Raw genomic sequence first — 26,480 nt, 5'->3', positions numbered from 1 at the left:
GGCTGTGGTGATGTTACCATTCCTCAGGCTGGCCTAACAGGAGGCTCCCTGATTCGGGACAGAGAATTGAGTGGGAGGAGGTGGTGGCGGGTTAAACATCATCCCCGACTGGCCAGGCCAGTGAGGACATTGAGCCTTCCAGTGTCCTGGTTGGCTGCAATAATGACAACTGTCATTATTTTGGAACTGAAATCCTCCTCGTCCCATCCCACGGCCACGTCCCCTGCCTCTGAACTGTCCTCGATGGAAACTTCAGCTTCTGCCCCTGTCTAAAGTCTGTAATTGCAATGACATTAGCTTAGTTTCTGTGGATTCCTTTTTCTTTTCCTGGCAGGTTGTACAATGATTTGCAATGGTGACTAGTTGTGCAAGTGGCTTAGTCTGCCAACCTACAGCAATTGTGCACAACTGTTCCTGGACTTTAGAAAGAAGTCCGTGGACAAAAGCAGAAGCAACTGCTTCTGGGGCAGTTTCAGCTGCATTTTCAATTCCAGAATATCTTTCAAATACCAGTTTCAAGCGGTCCATGTAGTCTGCTGGGGATTCTCCTTTATTTTGTTTACAGTTATGTATTTTTGGCCCAGTCAGTTATCCTGGGGCACATTTTAAGCACAGCCTCAAGGAAGTGTCTTCGGGCATCTGCTAAGTGATCTCCTATTCCGGGGTCTTGAGTAGGCCAAGTCGCCCGTGCAATGAGGTGGTTGCGGACCTCAGAGGGCAGAGCACTTCTCATTAATTGGTTCAAATCTGCCCATGTTGGATCATAACATTGGATTACAGTGTCTAATTCATCTCTTAAGTTTTGGGGTTCCTCCCTGATGTTGGCAATTTGTTTAACAAGGTTTAGGAGATCTCTTGGGGTCCAGGGGACAGGGACTGTGATTGTAGTTTCTCCATTTGGACCTTGCCCTGGAAGTTGGCGTAAAGATTTTTAGATTTTAAAGAAGGGGCTGGACCATACTGGGTACCAGACCTTAAACAAGAGGAGGGGGTTGAGATTTCAGGAGACAGACACCCTGCCTCCAGTGGATGTGGGCATGCCTCGGGAGCAGGTGACGGTTGTTGAGTGATAGTTTCCTGGTGAGGTGGGCTAATCCTGCCGGAAGAGTCTGTTTGGTTACTTCGGACTTCTTCAGGTTCAGGTTGTGCCTGGGACTGATATGGGGGTGGCACATCAAGAAAATCAGTTATATCTTCTGCAGATTCATTCTCAGTTATTTGTGGATATAGTTGTTTTGGTGCTGATGGTACCATTGATGGGGGGCCCCTTTTGGTGCACTTTTCTGTTTTAATTCCTTTATCTGAGATTTCAGTTTCTCTTGGGAGTCCTTAAGACTCCAAACTTGAGTTTTGTTTTTTTTAATGTCTTTTGGAAGCTTCTTTATACTAATCAAAAAATATGTCCCACTGAGTCTGTGGTATATTACTACCTCTTGACTTAAGGGCTCTGCGGAGATGAACAATTTTACTTAAATCGAATGTTCCCTGCAGGGGAAACTGCTGGCTAAAATCATCTCTGGTATACCAATTCCATTTGTCTAGAAACTTACAACTTCTATGGCCATCATGTGTGTACATGTACAATGCTGGGGTCCCTTTTGGCGGAGCCAGTATGTCTTTACACTCTCCGCTCCCCATATCTTTAAACTCAATTCACGCAGGCCTTTCATACAGGAATGGTTTATTCAGGGTGTCCGGTAAGGTTGTGAGATTTGCTAGTGGCACAGAGATGCTGTGGCTAATGTCCAAAGACAAGACTCCACTGCAATAACAGCACACAATGCAGTTACTCACAGTTAGACAGGGCTCATTTATGAGGGGGGGGGGAAAGGGTAAATCTGTCCACCGGGTCACGAGGTTCCAGTTGGGCCCCCTTGCCTTCAAAACTGCCCTTCCGGACAGCCTTGGGGTGGCTGAACCCAACCTTAGTCTCAGACCTGGTCAGTGGCTCATATTTCTCAATTCATACTCTCAATTCACCTGGGAATTTCTGCATTGAGGCACGAGGTTCAAGAGCATTTCTTTAGTCTCAGCCTTGGTCAACACTTATCGTGGAAAACACTCGCACTCTAAGAGTTTCCACCTTGCAAATCTGTTGTCTTTGGGGCAGCTGCGCAAGGTTTCCACTCCTGGCCTCAGAGAGACCTCCTAGTTCTTTACAGAACTTAACTCAATTCACACGGAGCAATACTTTCATTGACAACAGCAACACAGAGTCTTTCACCTTAACGCTTTCTACTCACAGTTACTACTTACACAGCGGGTCTGCCAGTTCTGGCAGAAAAATGTTTGGCTAGGGTGAGCCTCAAGCAGTGAATCAGGAAGACACAGACCCATGACATTTGTGGAAGAAATATTAAGCAGATTCCTGCCAAAAGTCTTAAGTTCAACTGATGGCAGCAGCTCAAAGTACAAAAGACGTTTATTAAGAGCCGAAGTGAATGAAATTGCTGAGAACCACACACGGGCCATGGAGCAAGGCCTGTCCATACATAAGATCAGCCTTGTGGCAGCTACAGATGAAGAACCACATCAACACCCACAACACGAAGAAGCAGTTAATAGACTTGCTCTTTCTATTTCCAGAAATATTATACAAAAATCTGGATCTGGGGAAGATCTTTATGGTGATGTCCCAGGTTGCAGTGCACCTTTCCCTCGAGAAGTGGCTACCGTAATAATTGAGGATCTCCCCGATTGCCCCCGTCTACAGGCCATTAGTGACAGTCCGCCAACACCAAGTCAGCATGTGATGAGCTCAGACACAATCGCTGACCAGGCTCTTTCCCAAGTGTCTGTTAGTGCAGAGCCTAAGAGAGGTGCAAACGAGACCCCAACAGAGACAGAGGAGCTGCCAGTGAAAATAATCCCTCGTGGGATAGGCTCCGCACTAGCAGACACTTGGGAAAGAGCCTGGTCAGCAATTCTGTCTGAGCTCAAGACAGGGCTAGGTCTCATCACAACATCAGGGTTTCTGTCTAGAGTGCGGGAATGGACCATTTTGTGACACAGACATTTCACGTGTGCATTGATTAAAAGCAAACAAAAACAACAACTCACAAAAAAGCCCAACAAAGACTTCATTTGTGATCTTGCTGGAGCCCTGATCCAGGAAAAAACTTTAGTACAAAAATGCAGCCGGAGTCAACAGAAGTGGTCACCGGCTTCAATGATTTACAATGCTTGGGCCTAGGACAAAGACTCTCAGTATTTGCATAACTTGAAGCAGGAGCTAGTGACCAACTGGAATTAATGGCACCTGCTTAGAAAGGTGCATTTCAATGCCTTCCTGAACTGGGGCCTAGAAGAAGTCTTTTGAAAGCAGATTGGAAACAATACTTGATACACATCGTGGCTCCTTAGCGTTTAAGACCAAACACAAGTTGAAATGCAACAGATGGGCAAAACAGGAAAAAATTGAATTTCTGATTATGTGCATGTGAGAAGTCTTCCCGGTCAGCCCCACAGCGAGCAGTTGCTCCAGACGGTGGCTCTGGTGCTTACCAGGAGGCGCCCATTGATTCAGATGGAGCTGCATGGCAGTAAGGCATAATACAATATAAGGGTGAGAACCCAGATATGGGGCATGAGCCATGAAAGACCCTGGGCCCTGCCAGCCTCCTCTGCGTCCTGACTCCTGACTGCCAGAGGTGAAGGGCTCCATCACCAGGCTCGTCTGTGGTTCTCCGTGGCCATTAGCATTCAGCCTGGGAGTTCGGGGGCTCTTTAGCCGGGATCACAACATGCTAGAAGTGCTCTGCGAGCTCCCCAGGACATACAAACATCCTGGGCCATTGTCAGGCCTCCAGCTGTGGGTCCAGTCCTGCCACTCCCCTGCAGCTCTGCAGCGTCTCTGGGCAAATCTTCTCTTCAAGCTGACCTGCTTTCAGTTTGCTCCAGCTCAGTTTGATCCATCCGACCTGTGAGCAGCCCCTTACCAATCTAGCTTTTAGCAAACAAGCAAAGATCCCCCCCCGACTGTGCACAGTGTGGGTTTCCTGCTCTGAAAATATTCATTTGTCTTTCTTTAACACAATTGCACAGTCCTGAGTTTTCTGGGTGCTCAGCTGGAGTTCATAGGATGGATGCAAATGCAAGTCTGAAAGGGGCTTGGTTTAGTTCAGTCTTATTAGTGACCTGTAGGAAACACTGGCTTAGAAAGGTGTCTGAGGAGGTGTCCTTTTCAAAAGCTTTCTCTTGGATTTCAGGCCTTGAGCAGGACCTCATTTGGGAAGGGGATGAAGCCTGTGTTGAATGTTGTGCAAGGTGTTCAACCCAAGGTGGACCTCTGTGCACAACTGGCAGCTCGCTGCACTGAGAATGAGGAGGGGGAGGAGAAGCTTGGAGCAGAGCAACAGTGCAAGAAACACCAAGTGACATTGTAAAAGTCAAACCTTTGCAACATTCATTCATTTCAAACAATACTTTGTCCTGATTTACACATTTGTGTTGTGCACATAGAGGTGATTGCACAACAGCTCCAAATGCAGTCTTACTCTTGTACATTGTGGGGGGGGTATAAATGTGGTGGCAGGGAGCATGTGGGAGTATGTAGATATATGGGTTGTGGGTGGGTATGGGGTTTGTGGGGGTCAGGGTGGCTGGGATGTGTGAGGGGGTGAGTGTGGGTGTCGGCGTGTATGGCAGTGTGAGGGGGTGCATGTGTATGGAGGTGTTAGAAATATTATCGAAAATGCATTATCAATAGTGTTGTTAAAACAGCACAGCTGCTAGCTCTCATTAATAGTGTTGTTAGAACAGCACGGCTGTCAGCTCTCCCTGTCTCCCTGGTGTAAGAAGGAGGGGGTTGGAGGGGGTTGGAGGGGAGGACATTAAGAGCTTTTTGTATTAAGGTATCACTCTCTCTTTGTTTTGCAAATTTACTATCTCTTTGTTACAGTAAAGCTTATACTCCTTAGCGTTCTCATGCAGATAAGAGTAAATTGCCATTTCTTGGTTCTGTCCTTGAAGGCAGGAAAGGTTTGAACTTTTGTAACCTGAAGTACTTTCTGAGCAAGCGCAATTAACTAATACATATAAGCCTATCCGCCCCGCATACTTAAGTAGTTAATTATAATACACATGCGATGTATAACGTGACGTCGTTTCATATATGTTTGTATGAACCGGAAATGAGTTGTAAGAGTTCCTGCTTCTGTACACATGCTCAGGAGAGAGGGGATAAAAGCCTGCTGGGGAGTGTTCCCCGCGGGCAGAGGGTTTGATCTTTTGTCTCTCTCTCTGACCCTATTTGCAAATATATACCTTTTGTATCACCAACAATGTGTGCCTGAAGGATCATTAATATTCATGAGCCTCCAAAGAAACGAACCGAGATTTTTACATCAGAGGGGTGCTTGTGGGACTCACCCTATGAACACACGCCCTCCCCCTCCCTCAGTGCATGTGTGTCCACACACACACACACACCCTACTAGGGCCCTTGTGTCCCGGTCCAGTGATGCAGCTGGGCACATGGTGCTGGAGCTGCTGCACAGGGAAAGCTCGAGCAGGCAGAGACTTCCAGGTGGGGGCAGGGCCAACCTGGCCTTTCTCCTGACGGCTTCCCCTGGCTCCTACTGCCCCGGTCCAGCAGTTTTGACAGGCAGCCTAGAGCAGATCAACTGTAATCTTCTAAACTCTGGAGATCCCCAAGGGCTGGGTATAATGGCCTGATGGGCCAGATCCAGCCCATGGACTGTATTTTACCTGCCCCTGCTTGACAGCCTTCACTGAGCATGGATCTGAGACCCAGGAGTGAGCAGCTGAACACAGGTTACAATGCTGCAATGATTTATCTCTCTCCTACAGTGCACACTATGGGATATGCAGTTATTTATGAATGCTTCAGCATAATAAAATAATGGGTACATTTGCAATTCCACACAGGTATTCTGCCCAAGTTGAAGTCTTTCAGTATTCCAGGAGGATGTGGCATTCACTCTGTCCAGTGGGGACAGCTAGCCAGTCCAGGCAACAGCTCACAAGGCCCATTGGGTAGGGGATTAAGCCCATGCAAGGCTTTAATTGATGCATTATTTAGCAATCCAAGTACTTAATTAAGGTCTAAAATGAAATATCTTATTAAAATAAAGCTATGCTCACCATGAATTACAAGTAAAACCAACTACATACACTTTATTAAATAATGATAACCATGAACAATGTGTACCCCCAGAAGCTGGTGGGTCACAGTGACTGCCTGCAGGCAGTGGCAGCAGTGAGTGGGGAGCTCCCACAGGCAGCCACGGCAATGTCTGCTGTGGGAGGGAAGAGTAGCAAGTGCTGACCAGCAGTCGGCAACCACCCACAGACGCCGCCAGCAGCATTGGTGGTGGCCAGTGGTGATTGGTGACCACCTGCAGATGCTGGCAGCAGTGTCAGCGGCGAGCGAGGAGCAAGGGGTGGATACCTACAGGCGCCGCCAGCAGTGGCGGCGGCAGCCAATCATAGAGAGTGCTCTGCCAATCTCAGGGGGTGCACACGCACCCATGTGTGCCCCCTACGCATTGCCAATGCTGATAACTATAACGATATAATATAATACCCGTGATATGCACCTTTATTTAATAATATTAACTATATACAATTTATTAATTTTATTAACTAATACCATCTAAGCACTTACACTGAAATATCTTATGAAAATGAAGCTATGTACAACGTGAATTATAACTAATACCAATTATATAGAATTTATTAATTAATAGCAACTATATACCCTTTAATATAGGATATTCTAAAAAGGAGTTTGCTGAAACTGGGTGTGTCCTGTTCTATTAAGGAGTGGCCACTCCCCATGGCTATTCTGCCCAAGTTGAAGACTTCCAGTATCCTAGGATGCTCCAGGGCTATGGCACTCTGCCTGGCAGGAGGAGTGAGCTGGTTCAGGCAGTAGTGGGAGGCATTCAGGTGCTCCAGGGCTGTGGCGCTCACTTTGCCCACTCGTGCCACTCCCCCCTCCCCACACTCCCCTCCCCACTTACCTTCTGAGCAGTAGCCCTGGCTCGGTGCAGTCAGTAGCAATGGTGGCCCTGGATCCAGCCCAGCTAGGAAGTAGCAGCAATGGCAGCTCTGGGTCCAGCTGAGTCAGCACCAGAGAGGCTGGAGCCAGAGCTGAAGCTGAAGGTAAGCAGTGGGGTGGAGGAGAGAAGTAGCCTGGGGGGGAGGGGCAGGGGGGAAGACAGTAGTCTCCTCCAGACTTCCCGCAAGCCACCCACCACAGTTTCTCCCATGTGCCCTTCCCAACACATGGTCTCCCCTGTGCTCCCCGACCCTCCTTCCCCCCTGACCCATCACCACACAAGCCATCCCATCCCAAGGCAGGTGGTGGCTCAGCTATGGCTTATCCTTGAGCCTGGGGACCAAATCAAGTCCACTTGCATAAATAAGGGGTGGAATCAAATCTGGACCAGAGCTCTCTTATACTATACTGCCTTGAAGACAACATGCTACAAGGCACGTGTCATTCATGGCATGCCTACACACTTCCCTGACTGAAATGTCATACATCATAAAAATCAATAAATAAAATAGAATATAGCCACTTTAGAGAAATGTTATGTGTCTTGGGCTCTACTAAATCTTTAGGCCTGTTGGAAATTAAAGTGTCATGGATCTTTTCTTTAGTTCACTAAAACTTTATCTGGCAATTGTGGATTACTTGCAAGTAGCAGATGCATTGACTTAGAAGATGAAATGTTATTATTCATATATTACAGAGAGCTTTCAGTGCATACGTAGGCAAGGTCAAGGATATAATAAATATTGAAGTATATTACGTTAAATAATTTATCCTCTTCCAAAAGTAAACTTTCTTTTTTTACACTATAACAACATACTCTCAACACATGATTTTATTTGGGTTTCTCTCACGAGATCTGGTAAGTATAAATAGCAGTTTCAATGAAGCACTTCCAGGTTCCACCACATGGGTTTTGGCCCAATGGTTTCAGTGGAATGACACTGATTTACAGCAATTCAGGATCTGGCCCAATAGCACTCTGCTAATTTACACTTCCTGAGGATCTCGGCTATTGGTATGAAGAGCGGGATGTTGGCAATTGCCATGGGCTGTGATCTATTCCTTTCTGGTCACCTAGGAGAAGTAGGAATGAAGGGAACTTTGTATTGGCCGAAGGAGCCTGTGTGGTGCTGTGCCAATGTGTTGTCACGTGCACTGACACTTTGTCTGAATCGATCCCCAACAGCACATGTGAGCAGCAAGGGTTTTCCACGGACGGGCAGTGCCTCCTGCAGCTGGAAAGGGCAGAACCGGCACGTCTCACCTGCCCCGAGGGAAGGGCCTTGTCTGGGGAAGCAGCCCAAGGGGCTCTCATCTGCCAATGAGTCCCAGGTCTCCTCTGTGTCGGGGAATCTGCAGCGGGACAAAGGCCTTGGGTTAACTGGAAATAAAAAACAGTCCAAAGTCACTAGGAAAACCCATTGCCCAAACACCTGCAACAGTCCGCTCTGGGGCACGGAGGAGTGACAGGGATGGCAGCACTGATAATGCTCACAGCAACGCACAATGCAACCACAAAAAGTGCCAGTGTCCGCTCCCAGCGAGGCCCTGCATAGATACCAAACTAGCTTAAAAGCTATGAGCTGGTTAAAGCTGAGCAAAGACACAGCAATTTTGTCCCAGTCAAAATGCTGCCAAGGACAGAGAGAAGACAATCTGCAGAGAAAGAGAGAAGCATGATAAGGAAATCCTGCCAGTCTGCATGCGTTTTTGCATCAAATACCCAACGGTTTAGAAAAATACCCAATGGTGAAAACCCAGTTATGCAGATAATCAGTACCTGGCCCATAGCAGAAGTGATTGCTGTGGGAAAAATTAAAAATATGCAAGTAACCAAAGGCATCAAACAATTAGGAAACAAAGGCTCCTAGGTTGCGGGGCTGCTAGACTACAAAGCCCCTGAATGCCCCAGTGAAACCAAGAGGACAGGGAGCAAGACTTGCAGGCAAGGTGACTAATGTGTTCATAGGTAGGGGTGTGTGTGCGGTTGATGAGCAAACCTATACAAGTGCAAGGGACACTCCTACATCTGGAGCATGGTTTCTCCCCACAACCCACTGGTTCCCCAGTCCCAGGTTTCCAAATAACATGGTGATGATAAAGGACCTTCCCACTGGGCGCTGCTGCCAGTGGACAGAGACGGAGGCCCTGTCACCCCACAGACCGGCAGTGAGATCCCAGCCCTGCACTCTGGGAGTGAGCAGCCAGGCAGGCACCAGCATCCGAGCCCCTCAGTAGCTCTGCCCAGGGCCCGGGCACGTTACTGGGTCACCTGGACCTGCGAGCTCGCTCTCTCACCACTCACATGGGGCCTTTTGGCAGCATCTGAGCTCCTGGCTGCCTGTGGGAAGGAGACACCACAACCCCCGGCACAGATCCGCGGGCCCTTGGCAGCCCCAACACTTCCTGGGCCCATCCGCACCGAGGGGGCGGGGAGGGGGGGTCTACCCTGCCCTGACACAGGCACAGGTAGTGGGGCAGATCCCAGAGCACCCCTCTATGGGCCCAATGACACATGGTCCCAGCTGCTGGTGCCCCTCAGTCCTGACCCACAGCCCCCAGGTCCCCCCAGTGCCCCTTCAGCCTGCCAGTGCCCCTCACTCATCACACAGCCCCTGTCATCCTCCCCCAGCCCTACCGGTGCCCCTCACTCCTGACCCACCCCCCCCCGATGCTGCCAGCCCTGTTGGTGCCCCTCACTCCAAGCTTGCAATCCCTTGCGACTGGCGCAGCTCCCCGCAGGGCAGAGTTGCTGGAGGCACAGGGCAGGGATAGCAAGAGCAGTGGAGCAAAGGCAGGGCCAGACCTGGCCAAGCAGGGACTGCACAGACCCCCCTTCCCCAGGGCACCAGAGTTCAGCCAAGCCCGGGGCAGCACTGCCCACCCAGCCCTGGGACAAGAGGAGCGGGACAAGGGCCGGCAGTGGCAGGAGAGGAATCCTGTGTAGGGAGACAGACACAGGCCTGCGCACACACAATTTATAACACAGCAAACTATAGCATAGCTAATTATGTGTGTGTATGTATAGAGATACACATACACACACATCTATATACACACAGATGTAGAGATGTGTGTGTATGTGCATACTTTACTGCATTATGAAGTGTGTGCGTGTCCGAGTGTACATGTCTGTGCCTATGTACATACAGTGCTCAAGGTAGTTCTCTGGCCTAAGGCCCGTGACCTCACTATGTGGCAAATAGGCCTGTGTCCAGGGCATGTCCACTGCTCCTTGGACTCATTTAAGGCGTAGGAGTAAAATCAGACAGAAGGCAGGGAAGATTTGTGCCTTATAGACCTAGATCCCTTTACCTCTCTCTCTAGAGAAAGAGAGAGAGCACAAGAGGGAGGGGCATGGCCTCTGGATCAGACTTTTCTTCTCTCATTTGCAGCCTCCAGCAATTCAGGTCTAGAAGAGTGGAGAAAACCCTGGTCAGACCCAGGTCACTCTCCCTTCCAGCCTCCACTCCCTGCAGCCGTGTGACACAGGGCTTCTGATGTGTCGTGCTGTGACATGAGCCAAAGCCCAGCAAGTAGAGCCATATGGACCCCTAGGTGATGGGGGCCATTAAGGGCAGGTCACTGATCACTTGTGGCAACACAGAATCCAAACAGGGCTGGGGGGGGAGATCAAAGGTTGAAAACATGAGCACTGAGCAGAGTGCATCGTGCAGTGCCCCCCGCCCGCGCATGAGTCCAAGGAGCCAGTGAACATGCTGTGGACAGAGACCCACTTGACACAGTGGGATCATGGGGCTTAGACCCAGACAGCACCAGTTAGCACTCAGCCATAGACATGTACACACACACATCGTAACATAGCAAATTTTATTTTATTTTATTTATACATATATGCCCCGCCCCCTGTGTGCATATATACATGTATGTATGTATTTGTGTGTGTGTGTGTACGTACACACAACCCATATATACATACATGTACACATGGTTATATCACCATGTGGTCACCCCGCTGTGGGGGAGCGCTGTAGAGATGCAACGCTGGGGACCACTTTGCTGGCTGCTGCAGGGCACCAGCAAGCTGGGAAGCGCTGCTCCATGTGCTGCCACTCCTGTGCCAGTCCCACACAGGGGACTGTGAAGCCTCAGCTCTCGGCTCCTGACCTGCTTTGGAGGTGTCACGGCCCAAACAACTAAACTGCAGCCAAGCACACTAGGGTTTACTCTCTCAAGCCCAAACCTCTACTCCCCCCATCACCACCTGCTAACCTACTGACTAACCCATCTTCTGCAGTACGCACTATCCAGAGCTGATCAGCTCTCTCCTATATTGCATAGCAAACACACCCCAGGGAGGCTGTAGCCATTCCAGTCAAATGCCACCAGACCCTCAAGTGTCCACCCCGCCCAAGAACCAAGACCTCTCCCTACAGCCATGGCACTAGAGGCCCCAGACTCACTCCCATCCAAGGCTACACCCAATCATGGAGCCAAGCCAGCAGGGTGGATAAAAAACAATGATTTCTTTTTTTTTAATTAAAAAAAAATTCAGATTTTTTTAAAATGTCAATAAAATACTAAATTTCTATCTCATTTAAAAAATGATAGTTACAATTAAGTCTCATCACAAACATGCTAAACCTACACTTAGAGTCTCATAAAAATGAATGAATGACTCTGTCTCTCTCTCTCACTCACACACACACACACACATACACACACACACGTGTTGAGTTACCTACCAATCAAGCGTGCATGAAGGGCGCATGCCCCCGGCGGGTCCCTGCTGGCCAGCAACTGGGTCCTCACCGCTGCCCAGTGCTTCCCCAAGTGACCACCAACCCCTGACCCAGTTAGCTGATCTCGTACGGCGTGTTTCGCTGAGGGATGGGGCCACAGGAAGACGTAAGGACACCTCCCAGCCAAGACAGGTGATGGGCACAAGAAGTAGCCAGGTACATAACAAGGGTCCGAATAGTCCTGGGATCGGGGGGAGGTGCATGCACCCACAGGAGGCCTTAAATGCCTCTATACTAATGCTCATAGTATGGGGAACAAGCAGGAGGAACTTGCCCCCCTGCTAGCTAACAAACCCGGACATAGTGGGGCTCACTGAAACATAGTGGGATTCATCCCATGACTGGGCGGCTAACATTACGGGCTACAGACTGTGCAGGGGGATAGAGTGGGGAGGAAAGGCGGGGGTGCGGCGCTCTACGTCAAAGAGCAATACACGTCCTCATCTGACAGCACGGGGTCAGAGGAGGGGCAGGCTGAAGTGCTCTGGGTAAGAATACAAGGGGGTCATGGGGAAAGGGACTAAATGGTGGGTCTACCACAGACCTTCCAACCAGGGGGAAGAGCTGAACTGGTCTCAGGTCAGCTTGCAGAGGCAGTTAAGTCAAGGAATTTGGTCATCATGGGCGACCTAAAATACCCAAACATCTGCTGGGAGGAGCAGTCAGCCAGGTCTGACCGCTCACGTAGATTCCTAGCTGAGATGCAGGACCTCCATCTAACCCAGGAGGTGCACAGCCCCGCCAGGGGAGATGCCTTCTTGGACCTGGTGCTGGCCACAGGCGACAACCTGGTGCGGGGGCTGCGGGCGCTCGACCAACTGGGCGACAGCGATCATTGCCTGCTGGGATTCACCATCCAGCGCAAGGTGGCAAAGGTCTGCAGCAAGGCAACAGCCCTGGACTTCAGGAGGGCGACTTCAATGAGCTAAGGAAACTAGTCGAGGAAGCACTGAGGTCCCGGAGGGGAGGGGAGTTGGGAATCCAAGACAAGTGGTCATTCCTTAAGGAAATGATCCTCTGAGCTCAAAGGATGACAGTCCCAATGCAAATCAAAGGGGGCAAGAGGACTCAAAAGCCCCCGTGGCTCACCAAAGGCACTCAGGATCGTCTGAAAGCTCAAAAGGAGGTGTACACCCAATGGAAGGGAGGGGCCATCACCAAGGAGGACTACACCTCCATTGCTCATTCCTGTAAGGGGGCTGTTAGGAAGGCTAAGGCGGAGACTGATCCCGGTCGCTAGTCCTAGGAAGGCCAAGGCAGAGATTGGACTGGGACTAGCTTCCCAGATCAAGGACAACAAGAAGTCCTTTTTTAAATACATAGGAAGTAAAAAGAAGGCACCAGGTAACATGGGGCCCTACAGGACACGCTTGGCAATCTGGTGGTTGCACCAGACGATAAAGCTGACCTCTTTAACAAATTCTTTGCCTCCATTTTGCTGAGCAGGGACTGGGACATCCCCCCCACCAGGATGCCGGATGGACTCAGGAGAGGCACCGCCAGGCCGAGAGTCAGGGAGGACCTAGTTAGGGAACTTCTGGTGGGACTGGACGTGTTCATATCAGCAGATCCAGATGATCTCCATCCCAGGGTGTTGAGGGAATTGGCAGAGGTCATTGCAGGACCCCTGGCTCGGATTTATGAGCGCTCGCGGTGCTCTGGCGAGATGCCAGAGGATTGGGAAAGGATCAGTGTGGTCCCCATTTTCAAAAAAGGGAGGAAGAAGGACCCAGGCAACTATAGGCCCGTTAGTCTTACCTTGGTCCTGGGGAAGCTCTTTGAGAAAATTATCCAGGAGCACATCTGCAAGAGGCCAGCAGGGGGGATTATGCTTAGGGGCAACCAGCATGGGTTCATTAGCAGCAGGTCCTGTCAAACCAACCTGGTGGCCTTCTACGACCAGGTCACAAAATCCTTGGACACAGGTGCTGCAGTGGACCATAGTCGTTTTGGACTTCAGGAAGGCCTTCGACACTGTCTCCTACCCCATTTTCATTAAAAAAATTAAGTGGCTGTGGTGTCGATATCTACAGTCAGATGTGTCACAAATTGGCTGGAGGGCCGCACCCAGAGAGCGGTGGTGGACGGGTCTTTTTCGACCTGGAGGGATGTGGGCAGTGGGGTCCCCCAGGGCTCAGTCCTCGGGCCTGCACTGTTCAACATCTTCAACAGTGACTTGGATGAGGGGGTGAAAAGCACCTTGTTCAAATTTGTGGATAAAACTAAGATGTGGGGAGAAGTGGACACGCTAGAAGGGAGGGACAGGCTACAACTAGATCTGGACAGGCTACAAGGGTGGGCAGATGAGAATAAGATGGGATTCAGTACGGACAAGTGCAAATTGACAGATATTTTCTTTCCCTGCAGGGTTGTACGACCAAGGAGGATGCACCTCAAGATGAGCCCTCCACTGCTAAGTGGCAGACGGTCACCTCCCGTGCCAGGGCTGCTCGAGACACAGCAGCACCAGTTCCTACAGTCCGGCTGGAGAACAGGTACGAAGCCCTGGCAGCCCAGGAGGAGGAGGAGGAAGGAGAGGACAAAACCGGGGAGGAGGCAACTCCACGCTCACCGCATCCCGTGCAGGATGAAGGAGGCAAGAAGGCCAGGAGGAAGAAGTGTCGCGTGATCGTCATCAGTGACCCCATCTGTTGCCGGGACCCCTCGGCACACAAGGTCACTGCCTACCTGGAGCGAGGATTCAGAACGTGAAAGGGATGCTCCAAACCGTAATCCAGCCCACCGATTATTACCCCATGGTCCTAGTCCATGTGGGCACTAACGATGCAGCCAGGAGGAGCCCTGATCGCCTGATAGAGGACTACCACGCTCTGGGGTGTGTGCTGAAGGAGATGAGCGCACAGGTGGTTTTCTCTTCTATCCTGCCAGTGAGTGGACGGACGAGGCAGACGGCATGAAACGTGCATCGCGGAGACCAACTGGCAGCTACAGGAATGGTGCTTCGAGGAGGGCTTTGGCTTCCTCAGCCATGACCGGCACATCACGACGAGAGACATGCTCAGGTGGGACGGGCTCCACCTTTCCCCTAAAGGTAAGCGCATGTTCTCTTCTACGTTGGTGGACCTCCTCTGGCAGGCTTTAAACTAGGCTCGTCGGGGGAAGGGGAAGATGAGGGTGGAGGAAACATCAAACTGCCAGATGAAACAGCACCCACAACTACAGCCCGGCCCAGACCAACAAGCGAAGTGAATAAACAGGTAAGAGAGAGGGGCCAGGGTAATGCTGGGACTAGGGGGTCAGTACACACATCCACAGGAGGCCTCAAATGCCTTTACACAAACGCTCGTAGCATGGGCAACAAGCAGGAGGAACTCACCCTCCTGCTGGCTGACACCAGCCCAGACATAGTGGTGTAGAAGTAATCAGCTTACTTGACTAGAAAAACAGACAAAGACCAGAAGTGCTGATACTGCTTAATTCAAATGTTCTGAGATAAGGAATCCGCATTCCTGTATTCCTTGGGTTATCTTAATATCTTGTCCTGCATGCCTTGGGATAGCCCTATGCATAAATAATTGTTTAAGTAAACAACCTAAGTTTCTGTGTAATTTACTATTGTTTTGTTTCTCCAAGGTGTATTTTTAATCTCTTTCTCTGTCTTAAGTATAAATACGCTTGTAACCTTGTTAGAAATATTATTAAAAATGCATTATCAATAGCTGTTAGCTCCCATCAATAGTGTTGTCCTTTGAATAAGCAAGGCTGCCAGCCCTCCTTGTCTCCTTAATGAGAGAGGGAAGGGGGGGGTTGGAAACTGAAGGAAAAACTCCAAGAGCTCTCTTTGTTCTGCAAATTTACTATCTCTTTGTTACACTAAATCACACTTTCTTTGATGGCTCCCACAGTTCTTAGGCTAAGATAAGAATAATTGCAGTCTTAGCCTTGAAGTTAAACCCTCCAAAACCTCCAGTGCTTTCTGGGCAAGCGTAATAACCTAATACATATTAAGCCTATCCGCCCCGCATACTTAAGTAGTTAATTATAATACACATGGGATGCATGATCTGAGGTATTCTCATGCATGTTTGTATGAACCGGAAATGAGTTGTAAGAGTTCCTGTTTCTGTACACGTGCCAGAAAAGAGGGGATAAAAGCTTGCTAATGATTGTACTCAGGGGCAGAGGGTTTTGATCTTTTGTCTTCTCCCTCTGACCCTATTTGCAAATATATACCTTTTGTCTCACCAACAATGTGTGCCTAAGGATTTGTTATTCAATGAGCCTCCAAAGAAAACGAACCGAGAGAGAGTTTTTTTTACCTCAATCTGGCGCCCAACGTGGGGCCCTTCTTTGGATGACTCCGGAGTTCATCGGCACATCGTCTCTGCCCCCCTGGGGGGTTTGCGCGCCGAGCCTTTCTTTTTGGCTCGCCCTGAGGGGGGGCTGAGGTGTGAGCCGGAACATCCGGAACACTAAGGGCTCCTATGCAAATTTTGGTTTTTTTTGGAGTCTCCAGGTACACATTTTTGGCTTTGGATCGAGATCTCTGGGGTATCTGAGTGAGTATACGAATTCCCTTTGCCCAATTTGGTTCTGGGTCCGGAGCAGGAGGTGTGCATGTTCTCATGGTAAATCATCTGCTGTAAGGGACTTTTTGGTATTTGGTGTGCCTTGGGTGCACTTTTGTGGGCAAAATGGGTACGGTTAGCTCCCGTGTAGAAAACACGGATACCCCTCTAAGGTGCTTATTACGTCATTTTAATAAATTTGCAAGGCCGGCCGATTACGGAATAAAAATGAAAAAAGGTGATTTAACTAAGTTTTGTCAACTCGAGTGGCCAACATTTGGGGTCCACTGGACCCCGAAAGGATCCTTTGTGCTAAAAGAAGTGATAGCTATCCATGAAATTGTTATGCAAAATGGGTATTGGAATCAGTTTCCTTATATTGATTGTTGGTTGTGGGTGGTTCAAAATCAGCCACCTTGGATTAAGAATTACTTAGTAAAGTCTCATGTGATGCTTGTTGAGAAAAAGACTGGGGGGGGGGGCGCCTGTACTTCCTGAGTCTAATGAGGGGGGGAATTCTGAATTGGCTGAGTACCGGACCCGTGCTCCGGTTGCCCTGTCGGGTAGCGAAGATGAGTCAGACGTCTCCTCGGCATCCAGTCCTTCTGCACCACCGCCCCCTCCCTTAGAGAGACCACCACCGACGTACCAAGGCATACCTAATGAGTTAAAGCATGAGCCTCAGCCAAGTGCCTCATCTGAATCAGGAAATAAGGGTTATTATTTGCGTAAGCCTGTAGAGTCACAGCCGGTGTTGAACTGTCCGATGCGAGAGGTTATTGGGGAAGGAGGCACTGCAACTTTTGTCTACACCCCATTTAGCACTTCAGATTTATTTAACTGGAAGAATCAAAGCCCCTCTTTTCGTGAAGACCCTGAAAAGATGAGGGATTTGTTTCGATCTATTGGGCAGACTCATCGACCCACTTGGGCTGATGTCCAGATGATGCTCCAGACCCTCCTAACCCCGGAGGAAAGGAGATTAGTGTTAGGTACAGCAGAGCGTATTGCGACAGCCAGAGTTGAGTTAGAGGGTGCTGCTGGTCGTACTCTGCGTGATACCTTCCCTGTAGAAGAGCCGAGATGGGATAATCACACTGCCGAAGGCAGAGAGCTGAGTGCACGGTATCTGGGAATTATAGTGGAAGCAATGGGAAAGGCAGTGCCTCGGGTTACCAATCTGTCTAAGTTGTATGAAGTGAGACAGGGAAAAGAGGAGGATCCCTCAGCTTTCCTTGGGAGGCTGTATGAGGCATTTCGCAGGTTTTCGGATCTGGATCCAGAAGCCCCAGATAACCAGCGCATGGTAAATCTTATGTTTATTGGTCAATCTGCTGCTGATATCCGTAAGAAGTTACAGAAAACTGAAGGAGGTGCTGGGAAACCGATTTCAGAGCTGGTGGAAATTGCATATAAGGTGTATGGGAATCGTGAGCAAGTGCAGGAGCGCAAAGAGGATAAAAAGGCTCAGCGACAGATGGCAGCACTAGCAGCTGCTATAACTGGAGGGAACTCTGAAAAGGCTGGGATGCAGAAGGGGAAAGGAGAAAGAGTGGGAGCAGACGTTTGTGCTTATTGCAAAGAGAAAGGACACTGGAAAAGGGAATGCCCGAAGTTGAAGGAGAAGAGAGAGAGGGAACCGAGAGGTCACCTCATGCGGGCAGAAGACAAGGGTGAGGATTCAGAATGAAGGGGACAGGGATCTAAGACCACTACCCTTCGGGTTGGAGCCCGAGAAGATCCCATGGTAACCATTAGGGTTGGTGGCAAAAACTTTGAAGCCTTGGTGGATACTGGGGCTACATTTTCAATGATTCCAGAAAAACCCCCCTGTGCAGGAACTAGTGAACAGCATGTACTTGTGGAAGGGATTGAGGGAATGCAAACCCGACTCCCTGTTTGTAAACCACTCCTCACCAAAGTGGGAGATCATTTGCTTGAGCACTCCTTTGTGTATTCTCCAAGTTGCCCGGTTGCACTCCTTGGGCGGGACTTACTCACAAAATTGCAAGCTGAGATCTTTTTCAGAGACGATCAGATGGTGGTCCAGCTACCTGTCAAGCAGAGCTCGAACTATCAGATGGCTCTCCTGGAGGACCGACGCCCTGCAGTAAGTCCAGAAGATCACATGACTGGAGTAGACCCCTCGGTATGGGCTGATGGAACCCCTGCGCGAGCTAAGTTCGTCTCCCCGGTAAGGATCGTACTCAAGGATGGGGAGGGGCCCGTTCGGGTAAAGCAGTACCCACTCAGCCGAGCGGCCAGAGCTGGACTCAAGCCGTTAATAGAGAAATACAAGAGGTACGGATGGCTAGTGGAAGGGACTTCACCCTATAACACCCCCATCCTTGGAGTGCCAAAGGCAGATGGGGTCTCATACAGACTGGTCCAAGACTTACGGGCAGTAAATAAGAAGGTCCTTTCAGACCATCCTGTAGTCCCGAACCCTCACACGATTTTGACACAAGTACCGGGGGAAGCTGAAATATTTTCAGTGCTAGATTTGAAAGATGCTTTCTTCTCTATTCCCCTTCACCGAGACAGTCAAAAATTGTTTGCTTTTGAATGGGAGGATCCAGACACCTTCCATAAAGCCCAACTCATGTGGACAGTTCTCCCACAAGGATTCGTAGCAGCCCCTCATATTTTCGGACTTGCCCTTCAGAAGGACTTGGAGGAGTGGAAGGGATCACACCCCGCAGTGACTCTCCTCCAGTATGTGGATGACCTGCTAGTTGCAAGCCCAAACTTGCAGCTCTGTGAGGAAGCCACCAGGTCACTCCTAAACACTCTGGGGGAAAAAGGATATAAAGTTTCTAGAGAGAAAGCCCAGATATGTCAGCCTGAAGTCACATTTTTGGGATATAAGCTCTCAAAAGGAGTCAGAGCCCTAAGTGCAGATCGTATACAGGCAATCCAAGGTCTAACCCCACCTAAGTCACCCAAGGAGCTACGAGCATTCCTAGGGCTAACTGGGTTCTGTCGACTATGGATACCAGATTATGGTGGGAAGGCTAGACCACTGTATGAATCCCTGACTAAGGAGAGTCTCACTAAATGGAAATGGAATAAAGAAATGCAGCATGCCTTTGATCTGCTTAAAGCAGCATTAACCCAGCCCCCTGCCCTGGCCATCCCAAACAGTAAAAAGCCATATCGACTGTATGTTCATGAGAATCGAGGGGTTGCATCAGGGGTGCTGACACAGCCATCGGGCCCGACCTGGAGACCCGTGGGATATTACTCAAAGGTTCTAGATCCAGTGGCACTCGGGTGGCCAGCCTGTCTTCGGGCTGTGGCAGCCACAGCAGTGGTTGTTGAAGAAGCCCAGAAGATAGTCATGGGTGCGGATATGGAAATACTCACTCCTCATGGAGTTCCCCAGATCCTAGGGACTGAGGGAGGGAAATTTCTTAACCCCTCCAGACAATCACGGTATGAGATATTTTTGCTCTCTAATCCAGGACTTACTTTCAAACATACTACAGCCTTAAACCCTGCAACCTTGCTGCCGGAGCCAGGGAAACCGATGCATGACTGCCTTGAGGTCCTAAATCAAACCACACAGGTGCGACCTGATCTTGCTGAGGACCCAATTGAGGACCCAGATGTTGAATACTTCGTAGACGGCTCCAGCTCTGTCATCGATGGAAAAAGACGAACAGGATGTGCAGTGGTAACCTTGGATAAGGTAGTATGGAGGGAGTCATTGCCAAGCTCATGGTCGGCACAGGCCGCAGAACTCACTGCGCTCACCCGAGCATTACAGCTGGGGACAGACCAGCGGGTTAATATATACACTGACTCTCGCTATGCTTTTTCTACAGTCCATGCACACGGACTATTGTGGAAAGAAAGGGGTTTTATTACGGCCTCTGGGAATAAAATTGCTAATGGCCCCCAGATTATCAAGCTACTAGAGGCACTCCACCAGCCTAAAGAGGTAGCAGTCATTCATGTGCGGGCCCATGGGAAGGCTGCTGAGGAAAAGCATAAGCTTGGAAATGCAAAGGCTGATTCAGCAGCAAAGGAAGCTGCATTTATTGGGGGAGAAGCGGAGGAGGTATCCAAGCAGGCCATGTCCCATGCCATATGGCCATACGTCCAAGATTTAGTCCCACAGTATTCCCCTGAAGAAGATAAATTTGCACAAAGAGCTTGTGCAGAAAAGAACTCCCAGGGGTGGTGGATAGTACCAGGAGGGAAAGTCATGATACCCAGGCCATTGCTTCGGGAGGTGCTGCAACAGCTCCATGCAAGAACCCACATGGGAGGTTTGGCCATGGGTGATCTAGTGATCCGCCAAGCAGTAGCTCCAGGGCTATATGTAGAAGCTCAGCGCATTGCTACCAAGTGCATCACATGCCAGAAAGTAAACCCCCGAAGGAAACCCCCTGTGCCAATGGGAGGTAGACCCTGGGCAGCGTACCCTGGACAGGCATGGCAGATTGATTTTGCCGAGCTCCCACGGTCCGGACATCACGGGTTTTTACTTGTCATGGTAGACCAGCTCTCTGGTTGGGTCGAGGCCTGGCCCACCAGGACTGCCACTGCGGCTACAGTAGTGAAGTATTTGTTGCAGGAGATCATTCCACGGTATTCCCTGCCTGAGTCCATTGAGTCGGATCAAGGACAACACTTTGTGGGAAAAGTGGTTCAAGGAGTCGCGCAAACTCTCAAGGTTACTTGGAAATTACACACACCATGGAGACCACAGAGTTCAGGACAAGTGGAACGTATGAATAGGACTTTAAAGACTTTGCTCACCAAAATCTGTATTGAAACACGTCTTAAGTGGCCTCAAGCATTACCGCTCGCCCTTACTTGCATTCGAAACACTCCCCGACGGGGCCTTAAATTGACCCCATATGAAATTATGTTTGGCAAGCCGCCTCGAGTCTTACCTCCTGGGATGCGAGAGAATGTAACTTTTGAATTAGGTAATAGTGAGCTTCATATGTACGTTATTGCTTTGCAGTCTGTCTTGTTTTCTCTTCACAGGTATGCAGCCTCCTTTCAGCGCCTGCCTTTAGACGTACCGGTACATGACTTCTCCCCGGGAGACTGGGTCTTGGTGCAGCGGTGGAAAAAGGAACCTCTGACTGAGAGGTGGAGTGGCCCTTTCCAGGTACTTCTAACAACCCACACCGCTGTAAAGGTCGCTGGCCATGACCGTTGGATACACCATACCCGTGTGAAACGACATCCATAAGCGTCAGAGGACAACAACTCCCAAGACGAACTCACTCCGGAAGCTGAGTCGTCTTCGGAACAAGAAGCCAGCAAGTGGAGCTGTGAACCTACTGGTGATCTCCAAGTGCGCCTGAGACGGCTTAATCGAAGTTCAGAAAATTAGTCCAGAAAGTAAAAGGGAAAATATGGTGGGAATTATAATGTGCCTTGTTGTTATCTGCATAATGAAAGAGGCAGGATTGCATAGCCTTAGCCACTGGCCTATGCCCCCGCTTTCCCAAATTACTCCCCCAGGGACAAATTTGTATGTTGATATGATGGAGAGGATTGCAAGTACTTTTAATCTTACCAACTGCTGGGCCTGTGGGGGGCTCCGAGAGGCCGGAGAACAGTGGCCTTGGAGGGCTTTTCCTTTGGCCCCAAAATGGTTGGTCAGTGACAAAGCAGATGTTAAGAGTACTGGTCAAGAATGGGATGAGAACCACAGCTGGGATCTTTCCCAAGTGGCATTGGGAGAGTACTGTATTAGCAGTAATGGTACAGGAAGGAGGTTAGGACATAGTCAGTGTACATGGACATTAAAATGGGCCCGAGTATGCAGCAGGTATGCTGATCAATGGAATTCTGCTGCCATTAGGCTCCCAATCTCCACACAGATGCAAAATCTCAAAAGGACAAGAATATTACCTTTCGATCCTGACCCTACCAGATGTCAGGCATATGAAAAGACCCGAGGCGAACGATTTACCTACATTTATAAGTGGCAATGGGCACACCTGAATGGCACAGTGGCAAGGTTTAATGCATATTGGAGTGCCTTAAATGACACAAATGAAATAACCAAGTGCGAGTATAGGGATAAAGATGGCGTATGGAAATGTCAGTTTAAACTGAGTAACTATCACACTGGCCCTTTAGGGCATAAGGGCACCAAATACTATCCCCTTCTTTTCCACAGCCGTGACCCCCTAGCCTTGGGAGGGGAACACAGGGCCCTAAAAGGACATTATTGGATTTGTGGAAAGCGTGCCTATACGGTCCTACCACGAGGGTGGACGGGAACCTGCTATATTGGAGTAATTGTACCATCTTTCTTTTTGTTACCATCTGAGGTTGGAAATAAGCTGGGAGTCTCTTTGTATGATGATTGGAACAGGGCCAAGAGAAGTATTGATGTAAGTTTGACACAGGGTGGCTCCCAAAAGTGGAAGGAGGATGAGTGGCCTCCTCAGAGGATTATTGAGTATTATGGACCAGCTACATGGGCTAATGATGGGAGTTGGGCTACCGGACACCAATATATATGCTGAATAGAATCATCCGGTTGCAGGCAGTCTTGGAAGTAATTACTAACCAGACCGCCACTGCTCTCGAGTTGCTGGCTCGACAAAGTTCTCAGATGAGGGAAGCCATATACCAAAATCGAATGGCTTTAGACTATTTACTCGCAGAGGATGGCGGAGTCTGTGGAAAGTTCAACCTTTCTAATTGTTGCCTCCAAATAGATGATAACGAGAAGGTGGTCTTAGAGATTGCCAAAGAGATTAGGAAAATAGCCCATGTACCAATACAAACGTGGGAAACCACATGGAATAAGGACTGGTGGTTTCAATTATTTGGAGGACCCTGGTGGAAAAAAGTAGGGTTTGTGCTTTTGTGTGCTCTAACTGGTTTGATTTTTATCCCTTGTCTCATTCCTTGTCTTACTAGATTGATAACCACCACAGTAGAAGGAATGCAGGTTGCAGCAGTCCCTCTAAAAGCACAGACTGTAGCAAAAGTCATGGTCCTCAGAAAAATTCCTCGTAATTATCTTGATATGCCCAAATGAAGTAAAGATCAGAAAGCATCTTGAGGGGGGAATATTGTTAGAAATATTATTAAAAATGCATTTTCAATAGCTGTTAGCTCCCATCAATAGTGTTGTCCTTTGAATAAGCAAGGCTGCCAGCCCTCCTTGTCTCCTTAATGAGAGAGGGAAGGGGGGGGTTGGAAACTGAAGGAAAAACTCCAAGAGCTCTCTTTGTTCTGCAAATTTACTATCTCTTTGTTACACTAAATCACACTTTCTTTGATGGCTCCCACAGTTCTTAGGCTAAGATAAGAATAATTGCAGTCTTAGCCTTGAAGTTAAACCCTCCATAACCTCCAGTGCTTTCTGGGCAAGCGTAATAACCTAATACATATTAAGCCTATCCGCCCCGCATACTTAAGTAGTTAATTATAATACACATGGGATGCATGATCTGACGTATTCTCATGCATGTTTGTATGAACCGGAAATGAGTTGTAAGAGTTCCTGTTTCTGTACACGTGCCAGAAAAGAGGGGATAAAAGCCTGCTAATGATTGTACTCAGGGGCAGAGGGTTTTGATCTTTTGTCTTCTCCCTCTGACCCTATTTGCAAATATATACCTTTTGTCTCACCAACAATGTGTGCCTAAGGATTTGTTATTCAATGAGCCTCCAAAGAAAACGAACCGAGAGAGAGTTTTTTTTACCTCAACCTTAGAGAGTCTGAGAAATCCTTTGAAACAGACAAGTGGGTGATTCCCCTTGCTGTATGACATTCTCCCTGTGATTACAGTGTAGCCCTAAATAAAGAAAAGCTGGCTCTGTCAGTTCTGATTCAACCACAACGCGAAGTTTGATTTCTTCCACAGTGGGGATCACGGAAACGTGGTGGGACGAAACGCATGATTGGGCAGTGAATGTCAAGGGCTATAGGCTGTACAGGAGGGACAGGATAGGAAAGAGGGGTGGGGGCGTGGCGCTCTATATTAAAGAGGAATACACATCCTTGTTAATTAGCAAGGAGCCAGGGGAGGGGCACTCTGAAGTGCTTTGGGTTAGAGTACAAGGCAGTCGAGGGGAAAGAGACTTAACGGTGGGAGTCTACTACAGACCTCCCAGCCAAGGGGAAGAGCTCGACCAGGAATTCTTGGGTCAGCTCACAGAGGTAGTGAAGTCCAAGGATGTGGTCATCACAGGGGACCTGAACTTCCCGGACATCTGCTGGGAAGAGCAGTCAGCCAGGTCAGATCGGTCACGTCGGTTCTTGGCCAGAGTGCAGGACCTCCATCTAACCCAGGAGGTGCACAGCCCCGCCAGGGGAGATGCCTTCTTGGACCTGGTGCTGGCCACGGGTGACGACCTGGTGCGGGGGCTGCGGGGGCTCGACCACCTGGGCGACAGCGATCATCGCCTGCTGGGATTCACCATCCAGCGCAAGGTGGCAAAGGCCGGCAGTAAGGCAGCGGCCCTAGATTTTAGGAGGGCGACTTCAATGAGCTAAGGAGGATAGTTGGAGAAGCGCTGAGGTCCCGGGGGGGAGGGGAGTCTGGTGTCCAAGGAGAGTGGTCGCTCCTTAAGGAGACGATCCTCCAAGCCCAAAGGAAGGTAATCCCAACGAGGATCAAAGGGAGCAGGAGGGCACACAAGCCTCCATGGCTCACCAAAAGCATTCGGGAATGTCTCCTTGCTAAAAAGGAGGCTTACACCCAATGGAAAGAAGGGGTCATCACCAGGGAGGGCTATTCTGTAGTTGCTCGGGGATGTAGGGGGGTAGTTAGGAAGGCCAAGGCGGAGATGGAACTGGGACTAGCTTCCCAGATTAAGGATAATAAGAAGTCCTTTTTTAAATACATAGGGGGTAAAAAGAAGGTCCCGGGTAACGTGGGGCCCTTGCAGGGCATGTTGGGAAATTTGGTCGTCACACCAGATGGCAAAGCTAACATGTTTAATGATTTCTTTGCCTCCGTCTTCCTAAGTAGGGACCAGAACAGCCACCTCCCTGCTGGGCCCCCCTCAGGCCCCGGGGGAGGCACACCTCAACCACGGGTTAGCGTGATTTAGTTAGGGAGCTTCTGGAGGGGTTGGACGTATTCAAGTCAGCCAGCCCGGATGATCTCCACCCTAGAGTCCTAAAGGAACTGGCCGAGGTCATTGCAAGTCCCCTGGCACGGCTTTACGAGCACTCGTGGTACTCTGGTGAGGTACTGGAGGACTGGAAGAGGGCCAACGTGGTCCCCATCTTCAAAAAAGGCAGGAAGGAGGACCCAGGAAACTATAGGCCAGTTAGTCTTACCTCGATCCTAGGCAAGCTGTTCAAGAAAATTATTCTGGTACATATCCAGGAGGGGCCAGCAGGGGACTGCATGCTTAGGGGCAACCAACACAGGTTCATCAGTGGCAGGTCCTGTCAGACCAACCTGGTGGCCTTTTATGATCAGATCACCAGATCATTAGACGCAGGGGTAGCAGTGGACATAGTCTTCCTGGACTTCAGGAAGGCTTTTGACACTGTCTCTCACCCCATTCTCATTAAGAAACTGGGGCACTGTGGTGTCGACACCCACACAGTCAAATGGGTCACCATCTGGCTGGTGGGCCGCACCCAGAGGGTGGTAGTGGATGGGTCCTTCTCAACCTGGAAGGACATGGGCAGTGGGGTTCTGCAGGGCTCGGTCCTCAGGCCTGCAATGTTCAACATCTTCACCAGTGATTTGGACGACGGGGTAAAAAGCACCCTGCTCAAATTTGCTGATGACACTAAGATGTGGGGGGACGTGGGCACACTGGAAGGATGCAACATGCTACAATCAGACCTAGACAGGTTACAAGGGTGGGCGGACGAGAATAGGATGGGATTCAACACTGACAAGTGCAAGGTGATGCACCTCGGGAGGAACAACCGGCACCATACCTACAGGTTAGGGAACTCCCCTCTTGTCAGCACAGAGGCAGAAAAGGATCTTGGGGTCATCATTGACTCCAAGAGGAACATGGGCCGACAGTGTGGGGATGCAGTTAGGGAAGCCAACCGCACCGTCATGCATCCACAGATGCATCTCGAGCAGGTCCAGGGAGGAGATCCTCCCCCTCTATGTGGCACTGGTCAGGCCACAGTTGGAGTACTGCGTCCAGTTCTGGGCACCACACTTCAGGAGGGATGTGGACAGCATGGAGAGG

The 26,480-nt window shown here is 49.6% G+C and overlaps 1 protein-coding gene and 1 long non-coding RNA gene across 2 annotated transcripts in view; one reads left to right on the top strand and one right to left on the bottom strand.

Moving 5' to 3' along the window:
* Positions 1 to 2,129: 2,129 nt before the first annotated feature.
* LOC149861795 (fibrous sheath-interacting protein 2-like) lies at positions 2,130 to 3,007 on the top strand. The gene has a single exon (XM_090053812.1). It carries the CDS (start codon positions 2,336 to 2,338, stop codon positions 3,005 to 3,007), a length of 672 nt encoding a protein of 223 aa, XP_089909938.1. The 5' UTR covers positions 2,130 to 2,335.
* Positions 3,008 to 7,412: 4,405 nt separating this feature from the next.
* Positions 7,413 to 26,480, bottom strand: part of LOC149861794 (uncharacterized) — a 33,246-nt gene continuing 14,178 nt past the window's right edge. The window contains exon 3 of the long non-coding RNA XR_016443092.1: positions 7,413 to 8,377. This is a non-coding gene — a long non-coding RNA (uncharacterized LOC149861794). The remainder of the gene's footprint in view (positions 8,378 to 26,480) is intronic.

Source organism: Crocodylus siamensis, chromosome 6 (genome assembly GCF_052110815.1).
Source record: "Crocodylus siamensis isolate JL-2025a chromosome 6, ASM5211081v1, whole genome shotgun sequence".
NCBI classification, from domain to species: Eukaryota; Metazoa; Chordata; order Crocodylia; family Crocodylidae; genus Crocodylus; species Crocodylus siamensis.
The sequence above is the reverse complement of the archived record's forward strand: the minus strand, read 5'-3'. Positions and strand labels throughout refer to the sequence as shown.

Bases quoted from the DNA above. Each gene is read 5' to 3' on its own strand.
- LOC149861795 (XM_090053812.1), top strand. From the start codon at position 2,336: ATGACATTTGTGGAAGAAATATTAAGCAGATTCCTGCCAAAAGTCTTA.